Source organism: Babylonia areolata, chromosome 1 (genome assembly GCF_041734735.1).
Source record: "Babylonia areolata isolate BAREFJ2019XMU chromosome 1, ASM4173473v1, whole genome shotgun sequence".
In the NCBI taxonomy this organism is placed as follows: Eukaryota; Metazoa; Mollusca; class Gastropoda; order Neogastropoda; family Buccinidae; genus Babylonia; species Babylonia areolata.
Genome location: NC_134876.1, coordinates 69,296,836 through 69,315,640, shown reverse-complemented (window position 1 = coordinate 69,315,640; position 18,805 = coordinate 69,296,836). Strand labels below are relative to the sequence as shown.

Sequence of the window (18,805 nt, the reverse complement as noted above, 5' to 3'; positions counted from 1 at the left end):
TGCCCCTTCAGATTTACTCCTTTACATTGTTGGTCAGGTCGTTGACTAGCTCAGTCATTTTATCCAGAGTCAAAGTCATATTTAATTTTTGTCAATAACTCGTGTTTATCTATGAGGTTCTTAAAAGTATTTATACTAGGTGCACGTTTGATATTGTTTGTTAATTTGTTCTGAGATTTGTTCTGGAATACTGTTTAAATATTTTGTCTGTACTGTTTCTTGTAGTGTCTACCTTTGGAGTAAAAAAAAAAAAAAAAAAAAAAAAAAAAAAAAAAAAAAAAAAAGCTTTGTTTACATTGTCAAACCCATTTAATATTTTGTACGTCTGTATCAAGTCCCCTCTTACTCTTCAGTCTTGCTTTAAATGATGGTAGTTGTAAGTACTTTAATCTTTCTTGATATGAATAATTTTTTATGCTATAGACCAGCATTGTTGCTCTTCTTTGAGCCCTTTCTATGGCTTGTGACTGCTTTATTTGCGTTGGGTACCATACAGTGTTTCCATATTCTAGGATAGGTCTAACTAATGTTTTATATAACCGTAAGAAAGTAACCTTATCAATAAATGTAAATGCTCTTTTTATTATTCCAATCATTCTGTTCGCTTTGTTTATACTATTTGTTATATGTTTGTCAAATGATAAATTTTTGTCAAATGTGACACCTAAGTCTTTTTCCTCATCACATTTTGATACTTTCATTTCTTTGTCTCCGATTTTCATTATGTATTCTTTCTCTGGGTTTGATTTCCCAGTATGAAGTACTTTAGATTTTTTTAGCATTAAAATATAGAATCCATGTGGCTGACCATTTTGAATTCATGTGACTCTCGTGTATCTGTGTATTTTAAACGAAGTATGATTTATCATTACTATCATTATCATCTTTTTTTATCATTATCATCAAGTACTATATTATTTTCTTAGTTTTGCATCCGTGGTTTTCTCAACGGATTTCGAAATCCGTGGGTTCGCTCAGCATTGAACATTTTAATTTCCGTTCACAGTTTTGTATGTTTTGTACCTCACTGAGCATGCGTAATGCAACGTGGTAGTCGCTTCCGTAACAGCACGTTGGTAAGAAACGAAAATACATTTCTACCGTTCAGGTTATTTGATCTGATTGCAACTGTTTCCTCTAAAATATGAAATGCAGTGCATTTGTTAAATCGATCACCCTACGACAGTTGTTGTGCTTATGCAATATTGTTGAAGCTGCAATACTTCATGCGTGAATATTGAGTGTGGTTGATCTACTTTCGTAAGTAGTTTCTCTTCTGTTGACAGTTACCAGCTGATAATGTATTCAGTAGAAGCAGCGAGTTTCGAGCTGCCGCCTTGATAGAAGTCATGCTTTTTCTGTATTTCACATGTCAGACAAAGCAAGATGCTGTAGTCTGTACAAAAAGATTGAAGTGTTATGCCCAGTGTTGACACGTGTTGATTTATGTGGTCGCACTTCAAGATCCAGATCTATAATGATACTATAACATGATTGAACGGGGAATGATTTGATAAACCATGTCTGGAATGGCGAATGGCTTATGTATTTTCAGGTCTTTTCCCCCATCATTTTATGTTCTGGTCATGATTGTTATCACAGGATTGGGTGACGCCAGCAGAAACTGCAGGGAATATTTTGTCAGTCATCCTGCTGAACTGGTTCTAGCTTTTCTGACAGCAAAAGGAAAAGGAGACAGTTGCATACTTCAGCTTCTGAAGCTTTGTCCATAGAGGCTTTTAGTCACCGTCTTATGATATGGTACAAGAGCCACTATCAACAACCAGTCAAACCTATACTCTGAGAAACATCCCACACCGCACCTACATATTTTAAAATTTGATTTATTTCAAATTCGGATTCAAAAACACTTTATTAATCCACATGGAAAGTAATGTTTGCAATCACAGACTTGTTGTAAAAACCAACATAAAACGAACATGTGCACCATAAAAGTAACTAGTCGAATAAGAACTCACAGTAGCTGACAATAGACTAAAACAAACAACATGCACACACACACGCACACGCACACACACACGCACACAAACATGTGCATGTGTTAAGTCAGTTAGGTATTGTATAACAATGTATACAAATAAAAAAACATCCAGCAAATCTATATATTTAAAACCACACACACACACACACACACACACACACATTAAAACAATAAGGTATTGCACAACAATGTAAACAAATAAGAACATCCAATAATTAAGAACATCCAGCAAATTAATCCTATGTATGATTAAAATGCACACACACACACACACACACACACACACACACACACACACACACACTTCACCTGATGCTCTTATTCAAGTTTTAATTTTTGTATGACCTACTATGGTCATTCACAACTGAAAATAGGGGTTGGGTAAGGTTGGGAGTAAAATGTTTTATTTATACATCAGTAACCATGGAACTAGATTTGTATTTGTATTTCTTTTTATCACAACAGATTTCTCTGTGTGAAATTCGGGCTGCTCTCCCCAGGGAGAGCGCGTCGCTACACTACAGCGCCACCCATTTTTTTGTATTTTTTCCTGCATGCAGTTTTATTTGTTTTTATTCCTGTCGCTGTGGATTTTTCTACAGAATTTTGCCAGGAACAACCCTTTTGTTGCCGTGGGTTCTTTTACATGCGCTAAGTGCATGCTGCACACGGGACCTTGGTTTATCGTTTTATCCGAATGACTAGCGTCCAGACCATCACTCAAGGTCTAGTAGAGGGGGAGAAAATTTCGGCGGCTGAGCCGTGATTCGAACCAGCGCGCTCAGATTCTCTTGCTTTCTAGGCGGACGCGTTACCTCTAGGCCATCACTCCACATCAGCATGTTATTTTGATATTCAAAATATTTTGGACTCAGAGAGGATAGTCTTTATGTCCTCTCAGTGTTTGCTAAAATTGTATGCTGCCCAAATATGTCTACATTCATTCATTCATTCATTATGCCCATCACTCATGGTGGAGCATAGGCCATCGACGACCCCTTGCCATCGCACTCTGTTCTGGGCTGTTCTGGCCATTCTAGTCCAGTTGGTCCATTGCTGCTTCAGCTCTGCCTCGGTATCTCGCCTCCAGCTGTTGTGAGGCCGGCCTCTCTTCCTCTTTCCCTGCGGGTTCCAGGTCAGGGCTTGGCATGTGATGCTGGACGCTGGCTTCCTGAGGGTGTGTCTGATCCAGCCCCACTTCTTCTGCAGTATCTGCTTGGCCACTGGTTCCTGTCCTGCTCGCTCCCACAGATCTTCGTTTCAGATCTTCTCCTGCCATCGGATCTTGTAGATGCGCCTCAGACAGGTGTTGAAGAATGTCTGAATCTTCTGTTGCATCGACTGTGTTGTGTGCCATGTCTCGCATCCATAGAGCAGAATTGACTTCACATTGGAGTTGAAGATGCGGAGTTTGGTTTTCATACTGATTGCTCCAGATGCCCAGATGTTCTTGAGCATGATGAAAGCTGTTCTTGCCTTGCCGATTCTGGCTGTGACGTCTCGGTCCGTGCCTCCATGTCGGTCATTTACACTTCCCAAGTAGATGAAAGACTCCACCTCCCTGATGGGCTCACCACTGACTGTGACTGGTGTGTTGGCAGTGGTGTTGATCTTTATCAAGATACACCAGAATAATATGATTTAAACAGCGTTCTCACCGATTTATCGCCCTTTAAAAAAGCATATTTAAATATTATATTTTTGAACGTCAGTTAAGGAGCCACGATAGTGTAATGGTTAAGACAGTTTCTTCTCACCCGAACACGTGGAGTTCGAATCTGCTGTTAGGACTTTTTTTTTCTTTATCTTTTAACCCGAAGCTTTATAATAACAAATACAGAACACATTTTAATGATTAGATTTTTTTTTAAAGTGTATCACAAGTGAGTCTTGAAGGCCTTGCCTCTCTTGTTTTTGTTTTTGTTTTTATTGCAAAAGAATTCAGAGGATTTTTTAATTTTTATTTTAAATCTCTTTTAAATTGATAATACTGTAGTCTGTAAGTATTATACTTCACTTAAATGATGAAGTGATTCCTGAAGTCAGTATGTTCAGGGCTACAGTCATTAGAAAAAAATAAGGAAATGTTATCTGAAAAGAAATAGATTTTTATGGATATATGTTATACATCAACTTTTTATCATTGTCTCTTGCAGTTTGGAACTACTCAGAACATCAAGAATTGCATCCTTTGAATCAGCCAGTAGTCCTGCACGATTTCACTGAATGCCTTGAGAGTTTCCAAGATGAAAGTGGCTGCAGTGGAAAGCGTGACATGGGTGATGTGTGTCCTGATCTGTGGGGTGGTGGCCACTGACTTTTATCAGCTGTTGGGGGTGGAAAAAAGTGCCTCAGTCCGTGAAATCCGAAAAGCATTTAAGAAGCTGGCCATCTCTGCTCACCCAGACAAAAATACAGTAAGTGAGGAGGATTACTGTTTGTCATTAATGAAGCTTAGAAATTGAAGTAATGATTTACTCTGAGAACAGAGTAACGCTGCCTAAATTGAGTTGTATTAACAGTTGCACATGATACAGCACACTTGAAGATCTACATGAGTGAACATGGGAATTGCAATCCACAAACACAGAAGTGTAAGTAGTATTGATATATTAACCAGCTTAATGTTGATTGATTCTAAAGGTAAAATCAGACATATAGTAATGTGAAAGACCTGTTTTATATGATTGTAAGGTCTTTATTGATGAATTGTAAGATCATTTTTGATGAATTGTAAGATCATTGTTGATGAATTGTAAGATTATTTTAGATAATAGATATATTTTCTGAAGAGAAACACCAAAGCTGACAATAAGGAGCACACCTAACTTCAGTCTGTTGGAGACTGTCCATTATGTTGTGTTTAGACTGGGTTTTTTTTAAATGTTTTTTGTTTTTACAACATTGAATTTTTTTTTTTAACCTGCAGGGAGATCCTGAAGCTCATGAGAAGTTTTTACGGATCACACGTGCATATGAGGTACTGAAGGATGAGGAGTTGAGAAAAAAGTATGATATGTACGGTGAAGAAGGCCTGAGTGAAGACAACAACCGTGGACGTCACTATGAGAGCTGGCAGTGGTATCAACAGAACTTTGGTAAGACAAACAAATAGACACTCTCATGTGAAAATTAAATTTTAGTTGCTGGAACTCTGTACATGTTTGCCTAAATCCTATAGAACATGCCCAAACTTCCGTAGAGAGTCCACGGGCTAGAGTGATTTTTGAAGTCATCTGTGTTGATGAAAACTGCAGAATTTCATGGATCTGTCCTACTTGTTTTGTCCATGTGTATAATTACTCAGGTTTTGTTCTTACAACAGTTGTGTCCTGTTCCTTTCTCCACAGTCACCTCACTGGGTAGCTTCGCTTGAAAATGTACATGTTTTAATTCCTTGATTTTTAATGTAGTGACATTTCTTTCCTATTCCGTTGCTATCCAGGTGTTACCTCACTGACTGTACAGGCAGCATATGTTGAACTGATTTATCATTGTTATCTTAGCAGTGGTGCTTTTATTTGTTTGTTTATTTTTATACTGAAATAATGAGAAATGAGGCTGCTATAGAAATAAAAGTATAAAAGAGTTTTTATGTATTGTCTGTATTACTATTAGAAAGAAGTTGAAATGACAAAATAAATGTATCATTAACTGCGTCAAGGAAAAATAAAGGGGTATTTCGTTACTAGTTATTCTTTCTACACATCACTTTTTGTTATTTTTGGATATATTGTATGATAAATAATGTATTGCTTTTTTGTCACACCAGATTTCTCAGTGTGATATACATGCTGTGCTCCCCATTGAGAGCATGTCACTTAAATGCAGCGTCACCGTTTTTTGTTTTTTCCTGCCTTTTTCTTTCCAAGGGGACATGTTACCACTGTGCTACCTCATCAGGATGTTGATGAATTATGTGTGCACTGACTCCTCACTTTTGCTTCATGTTCTTTTCTTTTTGTCTGTATTTGTATGTGTGTGTGTGTGTGTGTGTGTGTGTGTGTGTGTGTGTGTGTTGCTTTTTCCTTTTTGAGATCTTTTGTGGAAGAAAGATGCACCTAGAGTCATGTAAAAAATAAACTGAATTGTTCTTTGTAGACATTGCTTTGGTGATAGGTTGACTGTTGAAAAAAAAAAAGAACTTAAAACAAACTTTTGGGAGGACATGTTGCTGTTAGAATTTTGCCATCATATATTTGTATTTTCATTTGTGAATTTAAAATATAGTATGAAATCTCATGTTTGAATTATGGATAGCTCCTGTTGATGTGATTTTTCATAGGCATTGTATTTTGCAGGTATTTATGATGAAGACCCAGAAATTATCACACTGAGCAAGTCAGACTTTGGTAAGCTGTTTGTTAGGTATGTAGAAAAATGCATGTAAATGACTCAACGGAATAACAGGTGTATGTGGGTGTGGATGTTGGTGTGTGTGCTTGTGTATGTCTCTGTGTGTGCCTGTGTATGTCTGTTTATGTGTATCTCTGTGTGTGCAGTTGTACACTTGTATGTGTGTGTAAGTAAGTAATGATATGAACTTTAAAACTAACAATATTCAAAATCATAATGGGAGTAACTTTTTATATTGAATAATACTGTCTCATGCTTGGTTCAGAAGTGATGAATGGAATGCATGCTTATCACTATCAGAAATAAAAAAAAACATTGTCACTCATTTCCATTGTAGTATACACTGAACAAACAGGCTGACAAAAATGTTGCACATTTCTATTGTGTAAACAATATGGATAAAAAGAAAAGACTAGATAGATATGTGCATGCTTATTCATACACAGACATGCTGACAGAATTTACCAACACAACTTGTCTGAATCCCATTCCTTTTCATGCCTTTATCATCCCTTTATCATCCCCTGTCCATACAAATTTACACATAGAAGAAGAAGGAAAGCGGTTTTATGAAAGGAAATACCATTTGCCAGATCTTTTTGTGAAGCTTATCACTTTGGTCATGGCTGGTGAAAGTTTGTTCTCTGTGTGGAACTGATAATGGTAAATATAACTGCTCAGTTTCACATACCAGGGTATATTTTATCAAAAGTAATTGTGAAAATGTCTCGTATCATTCAACATTTATGCTTATTCGGTTATTGTTGTTGTAGTTGTTCTTCTTGATATTGATTCATTCATTTCTGCTGTCTGATTTCCATATGATTTCTACATAATTATCTAACAACTTTCAACTGTTTTTGTTGTGTGATGTTTTAGAAATGTCAGTGGATGGGACGGACGATATCTGGTTTATCAACTTCTACTCTCCTCACTGCTCCCACTGTCACGACCTGGCTCCTGCTGTAAGTCCTCATTCTGCTCCCTCAAGTATTAAGGTTAAAGGTTGAAAGTCCCATAGCTTTTTAGGGCCATTGGGGCAGTGAATTCATATTCACTGAGTCTAGGGCTCAGTGGGGGAAGGCAGGGTACAATCCTGTCCTTCTGCTGTTTCAACATTCCCCAACCTAAGTCAGGTGCCGCATTCATAACTTCAGTTTCAGTTTCAGTACCTCAAGGAGGCGTCACTGCGTTCGGACAAATCCATATACGCTACACCACATCTGCCAAGCAGATGCCTGACCAGCAGCGTAACCCAACGCGCTTAGTCAGGCCTTGAGGCCCATTCATAACTGCGTGGAGTAAGGAAAACTGGAGTAAAGTATCTTTCCCAAGGACCCATCACCATCAGGACAGGCCCTCAAACCCTGATCACTGGTGTACACTGCACCCATCCGATTGTGTCATGGCACCCTCAGTAGGGAATGAATGTGTCATGGCACCTTCATTAGAGTATGATAGTGTCATGGCACCTTCATTAGAGTATGATAGTGTCATGACACCCTCAGTAGAGAATGATTGTGTCATGGCACCTTCAATAGAGTATGATAGTGTCATGGCACCCTCAATAGAGAATGATTGTGTCATGGCACCTTCATTAGAGTATGATAGTGTCATGGCACCTTCATTAGAGTATGATAGTGTCATGACACCCTCAGTAGAGAATGATTGTGTCATGGCACCTTCAATAGAGTATGATAGTGTCATGGCACCCTCAATAGAGAATGATTGTGTCATGGCACCCTCAATAGAGAATGATTGTGTCATGGCACTTTCATTAGAGTATGATAGTGTCATGGCACCCTCAATAGAGAATGATTGTGTCATGGCACCCTCAATAGAGAATGATTGTGTCATGGCACCTTCATTAGAGTATGATAGTGTCATGGCACCTTCAAATAAGTATGATAGTAATATGATGTGATATACAAAATAGCATTATTGTGAAATGAACCAAGCAGAATCAGTTTATCTGCTGTTACCACATCACAAAATACAAATTTGTTAAGTGATTGCAGATTCTACAGTGATAGGATAGCAGTTAGGATGTATGTGGTAAGCCAAAATTAAGAGTGTGATCTCTCCATTAGTTGGTTCTGTGGTGGCTTGCAATGTTGCATTCACTGTTCATTTATTTCAGAACCGTCATGTCACTGTGCATTGACATTTGTATTATCTTTTCTAAGTCATTTTGAATTATCAAGTAAGATCTGTGTATACCCTTTCTTTCTTACCAGAACAGTAACTGGATTCAAAACAAACATGTTTGTGTTTGTTGGCTCAAAAGTGTAGAAAATACCATCTGTCAGTAAGCATGATAACAATGATAACATTAACAATGACACTCACCATCTGATTTTTGTCAACAAGGATAACAATGACACTTACTATCTGATTTTTGTCGTATGTCTTGGGCCTAAAAATCATGTTGGAAAAGACTCCGCAGAAGCTGGTCCCAGTTTGTAAAGCTGTATCATTCACATACCCCCAGCCCAGAGTCCTGATGAAGTGGTGGATGATGTGTGTGAAATGGACAAGTGTGTTGTTTTTTAGTGGCGAGAGATGGCACGGGAGCTGGAGGGAGTGATCCGGGTGGGGGCCGTCAACTGTGAGGACGACTGGGCGCTTTGCCGTATGCAGGGCATCCACTCCTACCCCTCCCTTGTCATGTATCCTCGGGTCAGTGTGCAACTTTCTCTCTCTCTGTGATAACTTTGGTGCTTGTTTGTGAAGTACTGCAATTTTGTCCGATAACTTTAGTTCACATTTGTGAAATAACTCAGCAAAAGTGCAGGGTCTCCTCTGATGAACAGCCTCATGATGACCTGAGATTGATATCAGCTAGATGTGGACTGCTTTTTGGTAGAATATCCCTGATTGTGGCTTTTCAAGCACTGTGAGAGTAATGCCACTGAGAAGACATAAAACAACAAAAAAACAGCAGCACATAGACATGTGTGCACTCTCAAGTACACATGACCCTTGCATGTGCACACTCACATTCATGCACACACACACACACACACACACACACACACACACACACACACACACACACACATGCTCACATTCACACACAGACACATGCACAGATGCACATGCACATATACACACACATACACACACATGAACGCACATATACAGAACTGTGTATGAATGTGTAAAGATACCCTATCTTCAGCAGAAACTGCATCGCATGTGGAAGCTTACCTTGCTGAGGTCTTTTCTATGAAGTATCAGTTCATTTTACTGCTTCAAGTGCCATTATTTCCTGCCTGTTCATTTGTGATTGCTTGAAAGATTTGTGTGTGTGTGTGTGTGTGTGTGGTGCATGCATGCACGTGTGATCATGTTGCCATTAAAATTTGTGTCTGTGTATTTTTCTGCCTTGAAAGATAGGGTATCAGTGTGGAATGAAGTGTAACATGCAAACTCTTCATCACCAGTGATTATGATAAGATTTAGATCATCCATTTCATGTACTGAGGGTATAGAGGGAACCATGATGGAGACTTTGGTCTGTACATTCATTGAAAACAGCTGTGGGTTGTCATTCATGGCTCACATATCAGGAGCATCATGTTGTCCTGACTATGCAAAGAGAACTATGCCATGGATCACAGTATGATGTTTACTATTTAGGCTTTTGGTGTGTGTGGACAGAGGGAGAAATACAATGGGAACCGCAGCCCCAGTGCTTTGGTGAAGCATGCCATGGGCTTCATCTCAGCCGTCTTCCACAGGCTGAGCAAGGGAAACTTCAAGTGGAAAATCACTGAGGATACCAGTGGCCAGCCCTGGCTTCTCACATTCTGTGGAGACGGGGGAGGTAGGGACAGATCATCTGTTTTGTTTTGTTTTGTTTCATTAACTGAGGTATAGATATAGGAACTGTCTGGTTGAAGATGGATAGGTATGACACTTGTAGAAGTGTTTTTTGTTTTTGGTTAGGGGTGCGCAGAATTTGGGACATTTTGTTTTCTGCATTTAGATGATGATGAATTGTATTGACTTATCTTTTGTAATATAATGAAAGGCAGGTTGCCTTCATCTGTGTGTGTGTGTATGTGTGTGTGTGTGAGAGAGAGAGAGAGAGAGAGAGAGAGAGAGAGAGAGAGAGAGAAATATAGGGTTCACAGAAAGTGAAGGACCACTTGGGGCATGATGAAATGATGCTGAATTGTCAGGAAACAGCAGTGTATGTAGCCAATGTAATGAACGCCACTGATAAACAACGGTGCTTTCTTGCATTTTTTAAAATTTTTAAATTTTTTTTTATTAAAATGAAAATCTGCACCTATCAGTTTAAAACCATTGAATAACCATAAGTCTTTGGTTTAGACGTTGATTTTTCAAATCCAGTCTTCAATCTGTTCATGATTCATGTGTGCTTGAAACAACCCTGTGTCTATTCAGTTAAGAGGTCAGTGGTAGACCAGCTTTGTGCATTCAGTTAACAGATCAGAGGTAGGCAGCTTACATGATTTGAATAATCTCTCAAATTTTTCACATTTTATGAAAAACGTACCTGCTTTTATGAAGTCTGTAATATATCTGTTTCTCCCTCCCTCTCTCTCTCTCTTTCTCCCTATATACATATATCATTTTGATTTGTTGTAGACTGTCTGGAGGAGACAACATGCTTGAAGCTGGCAGCCATGCTGGTGAGTAATGTAAGATGACTGACGGAAGCTGCATTAATGGTAATGACATTTCATCTATACTCTACGGTTACTGACTGGTGCACCTGACATCATGGCTTGGGATGCTTGCTGTTCAGCATAGGAGTGTACATTAACCATCTTTTTTCTGGTCCTGTGGGGCAAGGGGTTGAATTTTTGGGGTGCTGGGGGAATGTGCATTTGAGTAAACGATGAACGAGGAAGTAAATGGAACATGAGTAAGATGGTATAGCAATGAAACAATACACAAATAAGGAAAATGAATGATTAAACATATCGATGTACTAGAAAAACCTAGGGGTGTGCTAGACTTAAGTTGATCTGAAGTCATATGTTGGTTAAACTGTATGGAGGAGGAGGAAGAGAGGGGACAGATTCACAGAGGAGTGTTGTAGTAACGCGCTCTAATAGGAAGTGAGTGTCCATGGGTTCAGTGCCCATACAGACCAGGATTTTTGTTTGCCCATCCACTAGACTTTGAGTGGTGGTCTGGATGATAGTCTTTCAGATCAGACAATAAACTGAGGTCCTGTGTGCAGCATGCACTTACTGCATGTAAAAGAACCCACAGCAACAAAAGGGTTGTCCCTTTTCAAAATTCTTTGGAAAGAAAATTCACTTTGATAGTAAAACAAATGCATTCATGATCAGAAAAAAAAGAATAAAAAAAAAAAAGGGTGGCGCTGCACTGTGGTGATATGCTCTCCTTGGGGAGAGCAGCCCGAATTTCTCACAGAGAAATCTGTTGTGATAAAACATAATAGAGCAGGATAGAATAGAATGCAGGACAATACAGTGCAATGCAATGCAATGCAATGCAGTGCAGCACAATGCAATACAATACGGTATGGTACAACACAAGATGATACGGTACAACACAACATAACAATATACAATACAATAATATTTCAACACAGCACAGCATAGCACAGCACAGCAGTACACTACACTGCACTGCACTGCACTCATTACAATAAAGTACACTACAATTCACAACACAACACAAAGCACTGTGCGGTGTGTGTGTTGTCAGGATGGACTGGTGAAGGTTGGAATGGTGGACTGCCACAAGTACGAGTCACTCTGCGACCAGCTGGGGCATCACCATGGTATCTTCTTCTTCAAAGATGCCGAGGAGGTGTCCGCCAAACAGGGCATGGTTGGTACTGTTTATTTTATTTTATTTTTTTAACTGTTCACGTAGGTTTCATTTCATTTGTGTATTTACATGAACAGTTCTGTTTTGTGCCCCAAAGACCAATCACAGAGTTAAGGGAGAAGAGGAAGAAGAATATGCACATTTGTAAGATTTTTGTGTGTGTTTCTTTTGATACTGAGCGGTGATGTTGTGGTGTTGTATCTGATGTGCATTGTCAGAGAAAACTGAATGGCTGAGATGAAACACTGTGCATTCTTGATCTCACGCATATTCACAATCACTTACACAGAATGCACTCATGCATGCTGATTTGCACACATGCACGCACACACACACACACACACACACACACACACATGCACACAGGCACATTATCTGTTGCTTTTATAAGGTTTATTGTATAATTGATGTTTTTATATGTAAACTGTATATGTGTAGGCACAGTTTGGCAGAGGGGCTGTAACTAAAGATGACACTGAGACATATAAGATGAAAAGAAGGCATATTTTCATAAAATCTGAAAAAAAAAATTGAGAGATGATTTAAGTTATGTGGTCAGCATGTGGTCTACCCTTGTCCATTCACTGATTACACAAACAGCATACATGCACTGTGAGCAATTTGAAAAATACATTAAAAAAAAAAAAAAAGTTTCAGCAAAAAATTGACAGTTATTCACTGGTTTGTAGACGATACCTGTAGTTTTTCGTTGTTAAAAAAAAAAAAAAAAAAAAAAAAAAAGACAGTGCATGTGTGATAAACACCTCTGGTCATGAGTGGTGCTCATTACATTGGCCACTGTTTCGTGAAAATTCAGCATCATTATCATCATACCTCCAAGAAGTAAAGAAGAAGTAATTTTTTGTGAACTTTTGCAGGAGATCAGCTCTCTGGTGGCCCAGGACATAGTGTCCACTGTGCTGCATCAGTTGCCGGATGTCACCTCCCTTGATCAGGAGACCTTCCAGGTAAAAAACTGGATCTTTTTTTGGATGGCTCACCTGTCTCCTTTGTTGAAAAATCACACTGCGTGAATAGACCACATGTTTCTGTTTCTTTGTATCTATCATTGTAGTCTTATTATACATCTAACGGTGTGCGTGTGTGTGTGTGTGTGTGTGTGTGTGTGTGTGTGTGTGAGTGTGTGTGTGTGTGTGTGTGTGTGTGTGAGTAAATGGGAAAGTTTGTGCAAAACAGGTTGTACTTTGTTTCATTTTCTAAAATCAGCTATTGTTAATAGTATCATGCTGAAAATGTGACAGTTTGAAAAATGCAAGTGTGCAATACGACATGTGCAGTATCAACTTCAGTGTCTTTCAACATATTTATTTAAAAAAAGGAAAAAAACGTTTTGAGGTGAACATACACAATACTTTTCAATAATGTCTTAATGTTTATTGCTTTTCTTTATATTTATTTTATATTAAATCAGGTTTAAAGTTTTTGCGTTCAGTAGTTTTCCATGTTTGTTTTCACCACACCTGATGTAATTTCTCATCACTCATTCAACCACAGGGAGCTTACAGCCTCTGGAGACTTCCCTGTTATATTGATGTGGACAAATGCAGAAAATATACTGAAATTGACCAGTTTTTCCTCCAAATGGACATGTGTTAACTCAGCCAGAAATACTGTAGAAACCAGTTCCCTTTGCTAGCGGATTATGCATTTGTAGGAATGTAGAAAAACATTTTAATGGAATAATTTAATTGCCCAAGCAATGCTTGGAGACAGGGTTCAGTGAGTTAATGAGATACTTGAGTTATTCATATCTTCTTACCTTACCACTCTTGCCTCCTTGATACTTTGTAGAATTGTCCTGTGAGTGACGTCAGCATGAGTTTGTCAGTCTGTGCAGGTGGTGGTTGTTTCCAGGTGAATAAACTATGGCATAGAAGGCAGAAGAAAAAGTATTGTGACCAAAGCTTTCACTTTTCGCAGCTTAAATGTTGTTGTTTTTGTGTGGTCATCAAGTGCTAGTGAGATTTCTTGATATCTATCATTGTAGTTTTTTTCCCATACATCCGTTAGCTGCTTTAGAATCAATCAAAAAGTCTTGGAGAAAGCAGAGGGTGTGCCTGTGAATGAAGTAATCTGCATTTAAAGAACAGCTGACACAGTGGTTTTCCAGAAACTTGAACATTAGATGAAAGGAAGGATGCTTCACGTGCATGTGTGTACCTACATGTGCACTTCATTGTGTGTGTGTGTGTGTTTGTGAGCATGCAAGAAACAATGGGAGAGAGAGAAATGATGACTGTATGTGTGCAAGCACTCTCTTTTGAACATGATCTCACCATTTCTGATATGTATTCATATCTGGTGAACAGACTTCACTATAGTCCTAGCTGGGTGAAAAGCAATTTGTTATAGACGCCCAACAAAAAAAAAAAAAAAAGAGAAAAAAAAAAAAGACTTGCTGATATCTTTTTTTTAAAATAATATTTTTTAAGGCATTAGGCAATATTTTATATGTACTGTTTCATGTGAGGCACTTAGAGCCCAGAACATTAGAAATTTGTGCCATGTAAGTACTAGTTATTATATTTACTATTATCACTATTATTATTATCATATTTGTTTATTTATTTATTTATTCATTTGTTTATTCATTTTTACTACTGGACCGTGCAATGCGGAGAAGTGAATTTTCAACAGAAGCAGGACAGAAACATCAGCATTTGATCGTATTGCGTGTTTGCAGAATCTTGTGGAAGGCATAAAGGGGGACCAGGTGGAAGCTTGGCTGGTTCACTTTGTGGACTCTGAAGACTTCCACGATGTGGAGCTGCGTAAACTGCCCACCATGCTGGGAGGAATCAAGGTCAGGCTGTGGGATTCTGCAGAACTGTAGTGACAAGAACTGCTGTTTTTGTTCAGGTTTCATGTTGGAAATTTATGTCTACATGCATGCAAACATGTGCATGAATGCACATGTGCACGGCACACGCTTCACAGGCATGTGTGCGAGCATGTACATACAAGGACCAGCACAAGCACACAAACTTTTATACAAACACACTTGCACAGACACACACATACACACACACACACACATATGTACGTGTATGTATGCATGCATGCACACACACACACAAACACACACACATGCACACTGTCACTCACCCACTCGTATTGATGCATACACACAGGCATAGAAATTCTCATTGTAATATAAATGCAAATGCACATGTGAGCACACACACATATGCACGCCAGCACACATGTATGCCAATCCCCTGCCACGGACACACACACACACACACACACACACACAAACACACACACATACACTCGCACACCCACCTAAACTAAAGAACCCATCCATACACACACACACACACACACACATACACACACATACACACACACCCATACACTCGCACACACACACACACACACACACACACGGGTACTCCATGATTTCATGTTATCAAGAACAGCTGCTAGTTTACTTTTTTTTTTTTTTTTTTGCTGTCCCATCATCTGCACCGTTTCAGTGGCATTACTCCCACACCGCTCATTTAGATTCCCCCATACACGGCCACACCCGGGTTCGTCCGTCGCAGTTCCAGCATCGGCAGTCCACAGGGAACCATCGATGTTAGGTCGCCAGGAGGCCACACACCAGAGGAGACCCTGCTAGTTCACCTTTACCTGTACTGGTCCATTGTGTGTTACCATTAGTGACTCAAAACGACCACAAACATGTCTCCCGCAGTCATCTTTCCCCACACCCCCACCTCTCCCTTTGATGAGCACAATGCATGGTGTAGGCAGGGCAGCATCAGTTCAGCCTCTCCCCATTTCTCTCGCTCTTTGACAGTACTGTGTTGACAGTGAATGAGTGACTCAGCTGAATCTGTGCTGGGGAACCTGAGACTGGCCACATACAAAGAAAGTGGTTTTATGTTTAAAGTGTAACAGAAAAAAAACTTTATAAAAGCACTCTTTCAGGTGCTTTTTCCCCCACATTTGCCAGCTGTTGCTTCTAATGGATAACTGAAAGTGACACCTGCAGATTTTTTTTTTTTCATAATGGGAAAGGCATAGGTTTTGTGTGTGTGTGTGCATGTGTGTGTGTGTGTGTGTGTGTGTGTGTGAGAGAGAGAGAGAGAAAGAGAGAGAGAATAGCTTCAGTAATATAGTTTGTTTTCATAACAAGAAGGGGTGTGATATATGTTTTGCTTTAAATGAAACTTTGCTGTTGTTTTACACTGGGGCATTTCCCTTTTTATCCATCAGTAGACCTTTTGCTAATGCTATGCGGGATACTGCATTCTGATTGATAAAAGGCCCATCCTATGTGAATGCTCAGAATAGTGACAGATCTTTTCTTTGAAATGGTGTTTCAGTGTTTGCTATATATGTTAAAATTCTTCCTTTTCTGTCCTCTTTTTGAATGTTCCCAGATTTCACAATCATTCTCCCTTAAATCACTGTGTTGAGGAAATAACAATATGGTAACAGTATTCTGTGTTTCATTGAGTCCTTGTAATTGTTTCAGGCTTTCATCTGGGCAGAAAAAAAGATGTCAGGCTTGGATAGGTCTCTGCTTGCATCCCTGCACGTGCACACACACAGACACACACACACAAACCAACCTCCCTCCCCTAAAAAAACAACAACAGCGACAACAAAAACACACAAAAAACCACAACAACACAAGGCAACTCCAACACAACGTAACAAAACACAGGGGAGAGTGTATGTGTAACAAAGCACATAACTGCAATGTGGCAGGTGGGACGTGTGAACTGCCGTGAGCTGTCTGCGCAGTGCAGGGCCCTGCACATCAAAAAGTTCCCCACCTTCATGACCTTCAAGGAGAGCGGAGGAGCTGAGGTCTTCTACGGTCAGTTTTTATGCTCTCTGCCAATGCCGACAGAATCACTCAGAATTTCTCTGGCGCAACAAAGACTGCTATGGCACAAAAAGAATTAAATAAACAGGTGCAGAAACATTTTAGCCACACAACAAAGACTGGTGTGGCTTAAAAGGAATTAAATAAACAGGTGCCAAAACATTTTTGTCATGCAGCAAAGGTAGGCTTGACACAAACAGAATGAAATAAACAGGAAGAGAAACATTTTGTCAATAACAAAGACTGCCGTGACACAAGAAGAAAGAAATAATGAGATGCAGAAACATTTTGTCATTTAACAAAGACTGGTGTGACACAAAAAGAAAGAAATAATCAGATGCAGAAACATTTTGTCATATACCAAAGACTGGTGTGACATAAAAAGAATGAAATAAACAGGTGCAGAAACATTTATGTTAGATCTGGCCATCAATTAGAAGAAGAATACAGATTGCGCCAGATGTTAACGATGCCCATTCAGCATGTCTGCAAACAGAAAAAAGAGGAAACCGGCCTGTAGATGATTGTGAGTGGATGGTTATGACATCATCAAATAGTAAAGAGTGGTAACTCTCTCCACTACACAAGGTACACAACTTCAGGTCAGTGATGCTTACGCTAACGATTCAGCTGTCACCTGTCCTTATACCAATCATTTGACATGTGCACACAGCAGCAAAGACAGAAGAAATGTGCAAACACCAATTAGCTTTTATTCAAGACTGGTATAGCCTCTTTAATCCTGAATAAGCCACACAGAACACATGGACAATACAGAACAAACACATGGTTGCCTCCGTGATTAGTATAAGGACAGGCCCGGCCCGTTGCTTCCTTTTTGAGGAAGTGTCTGGGTTTGTTCCAATATTATACCTTTCATTTACCTGTGTGCTAGCTGAATCGGTAGCGTAAGCATCACTGACTTGAAGTTGTGTACCTTGTGTAATGGAGAGAGTTACCACTCTTTACAATTTGTTAATCATTTCATCTCCTGGCCTCATTATTTGTTAATTTCCATTTTATGACATCATCCCTTTTAACCTGAGGAAGTTGGAAAGGCCTCATGGTGTGTGCCTTTTAAACTCCTCAGTCTCTAAATTGTTGCCTTGGTTGTTGGTTTGAGGGCAGCACTGTACAGTCCAGTCCTTGTACATTTCTGTAACCTGACATGAAATATTGTCAGCTGCACAGGCTTCTTGTTGTTCATGGACGGACTTGGCATCGATTCTGCCTCAGTCAGACAACACTGGCCTGGTAAGCGTATTAAACAACACATTTTTCACTTTCCCAGAATGATCGTAATAGACTGAAACTAGACTCTAAATATAAGTTTTATATTTTTCATTGCTTCACCATCAGGTTTTCTGCAAGCACAAGAATTTTTTTTTTTTTTTTTTTTTTTGTCACTGAAGGTCACGCTTATTGTCTACACAAGCTGTCAAAGAAATCTATGAAGGATGAATGATCTCCAAACATTTATTTAAGTTTCTTAAAGCATTTTCTTCAGCCTTCCAGCGTCTCAGACACAATGTCATGGAGAAACAAAGTTAAGACTCAACAGAAGCAGTCTTTCCACAGCAGCTACTGCTGTAAACAGGAAAACAGCTGCATGGAACACTGCTCAGCCATTTTGGAATCAGCCAATCGAGGGTAATTTTGGTTTGGAGTGTGAGGTTGTCAATAGTGCACAAGAGGGATTTTATGTGTATGACCATTGTTACCGCCACAGTGTAGCCATTGAT

At 39.2% G+C, this 18,805-nt stretch overlaps 1 protein-coding gene across 1 annotated transcript in view; it reads left to right on the top strand.

The window, feature by feature from the left end:
* Positions 1 to 1,090: 1,090 nt before the first annotated feature.
* The window catches only part of LOC143286486 (dnaJ homolog subfamily C member 10-like), a 29,284-nt gene continuing 11,569 nt past the window's right edge, over positions 1,091 to 18,805 (top strand). The window contains exons 1-12 of the mRNA XM_076594067.1: positions 1,091 to 1,260; positions 4,159 to 4,419; positions 4,932 to 5,100; positions 6,304 to 6,354; positions 7,238 to 7,323; positions 8,912 to 9,037; positions 10,022 to 10,187; positions 10,979 to 11,022; positions 12,074 to 12,199; positions 13,078 to 13,167; positions 14,904 to 15,023; positions 16,943 to 17,054. Coding sequence (XP_076450182.1) covers positions 4,249 to 4,419; positions 4,932 to 5,100; positions 6,304 to 6,354; positions 7,238 to 7,323; positions 8,912 to 9,037; positions 10,022 to 10,187; positions 10,979 to 11,022; positions 12,074 to 12,199; positions 13,078 to 13,167; positions 14,904 to 15,023; positions 16,943 to 17,054 — 1,261 coding nt within the window. The 5' untranslated portion in view covers positions 1,091 to 1,260; positions 4,159 to 4,248. The remainder of the gene's footprint in view (positions 1,261 to 4,158; positions 4,420 to 4,931; positions 5,101 to 6,303; positions 6,355 to 7,237; positions 7,324 to 8,911; positions 9,038 to 10,021; positions 10,188 to 10,978; positions 11,023 to 12,073; positions 12,200 to 13,077; positions 13,168 to 14,903; positions 15,024 to 16,942; positions 17,055 to 18,805) is intronic.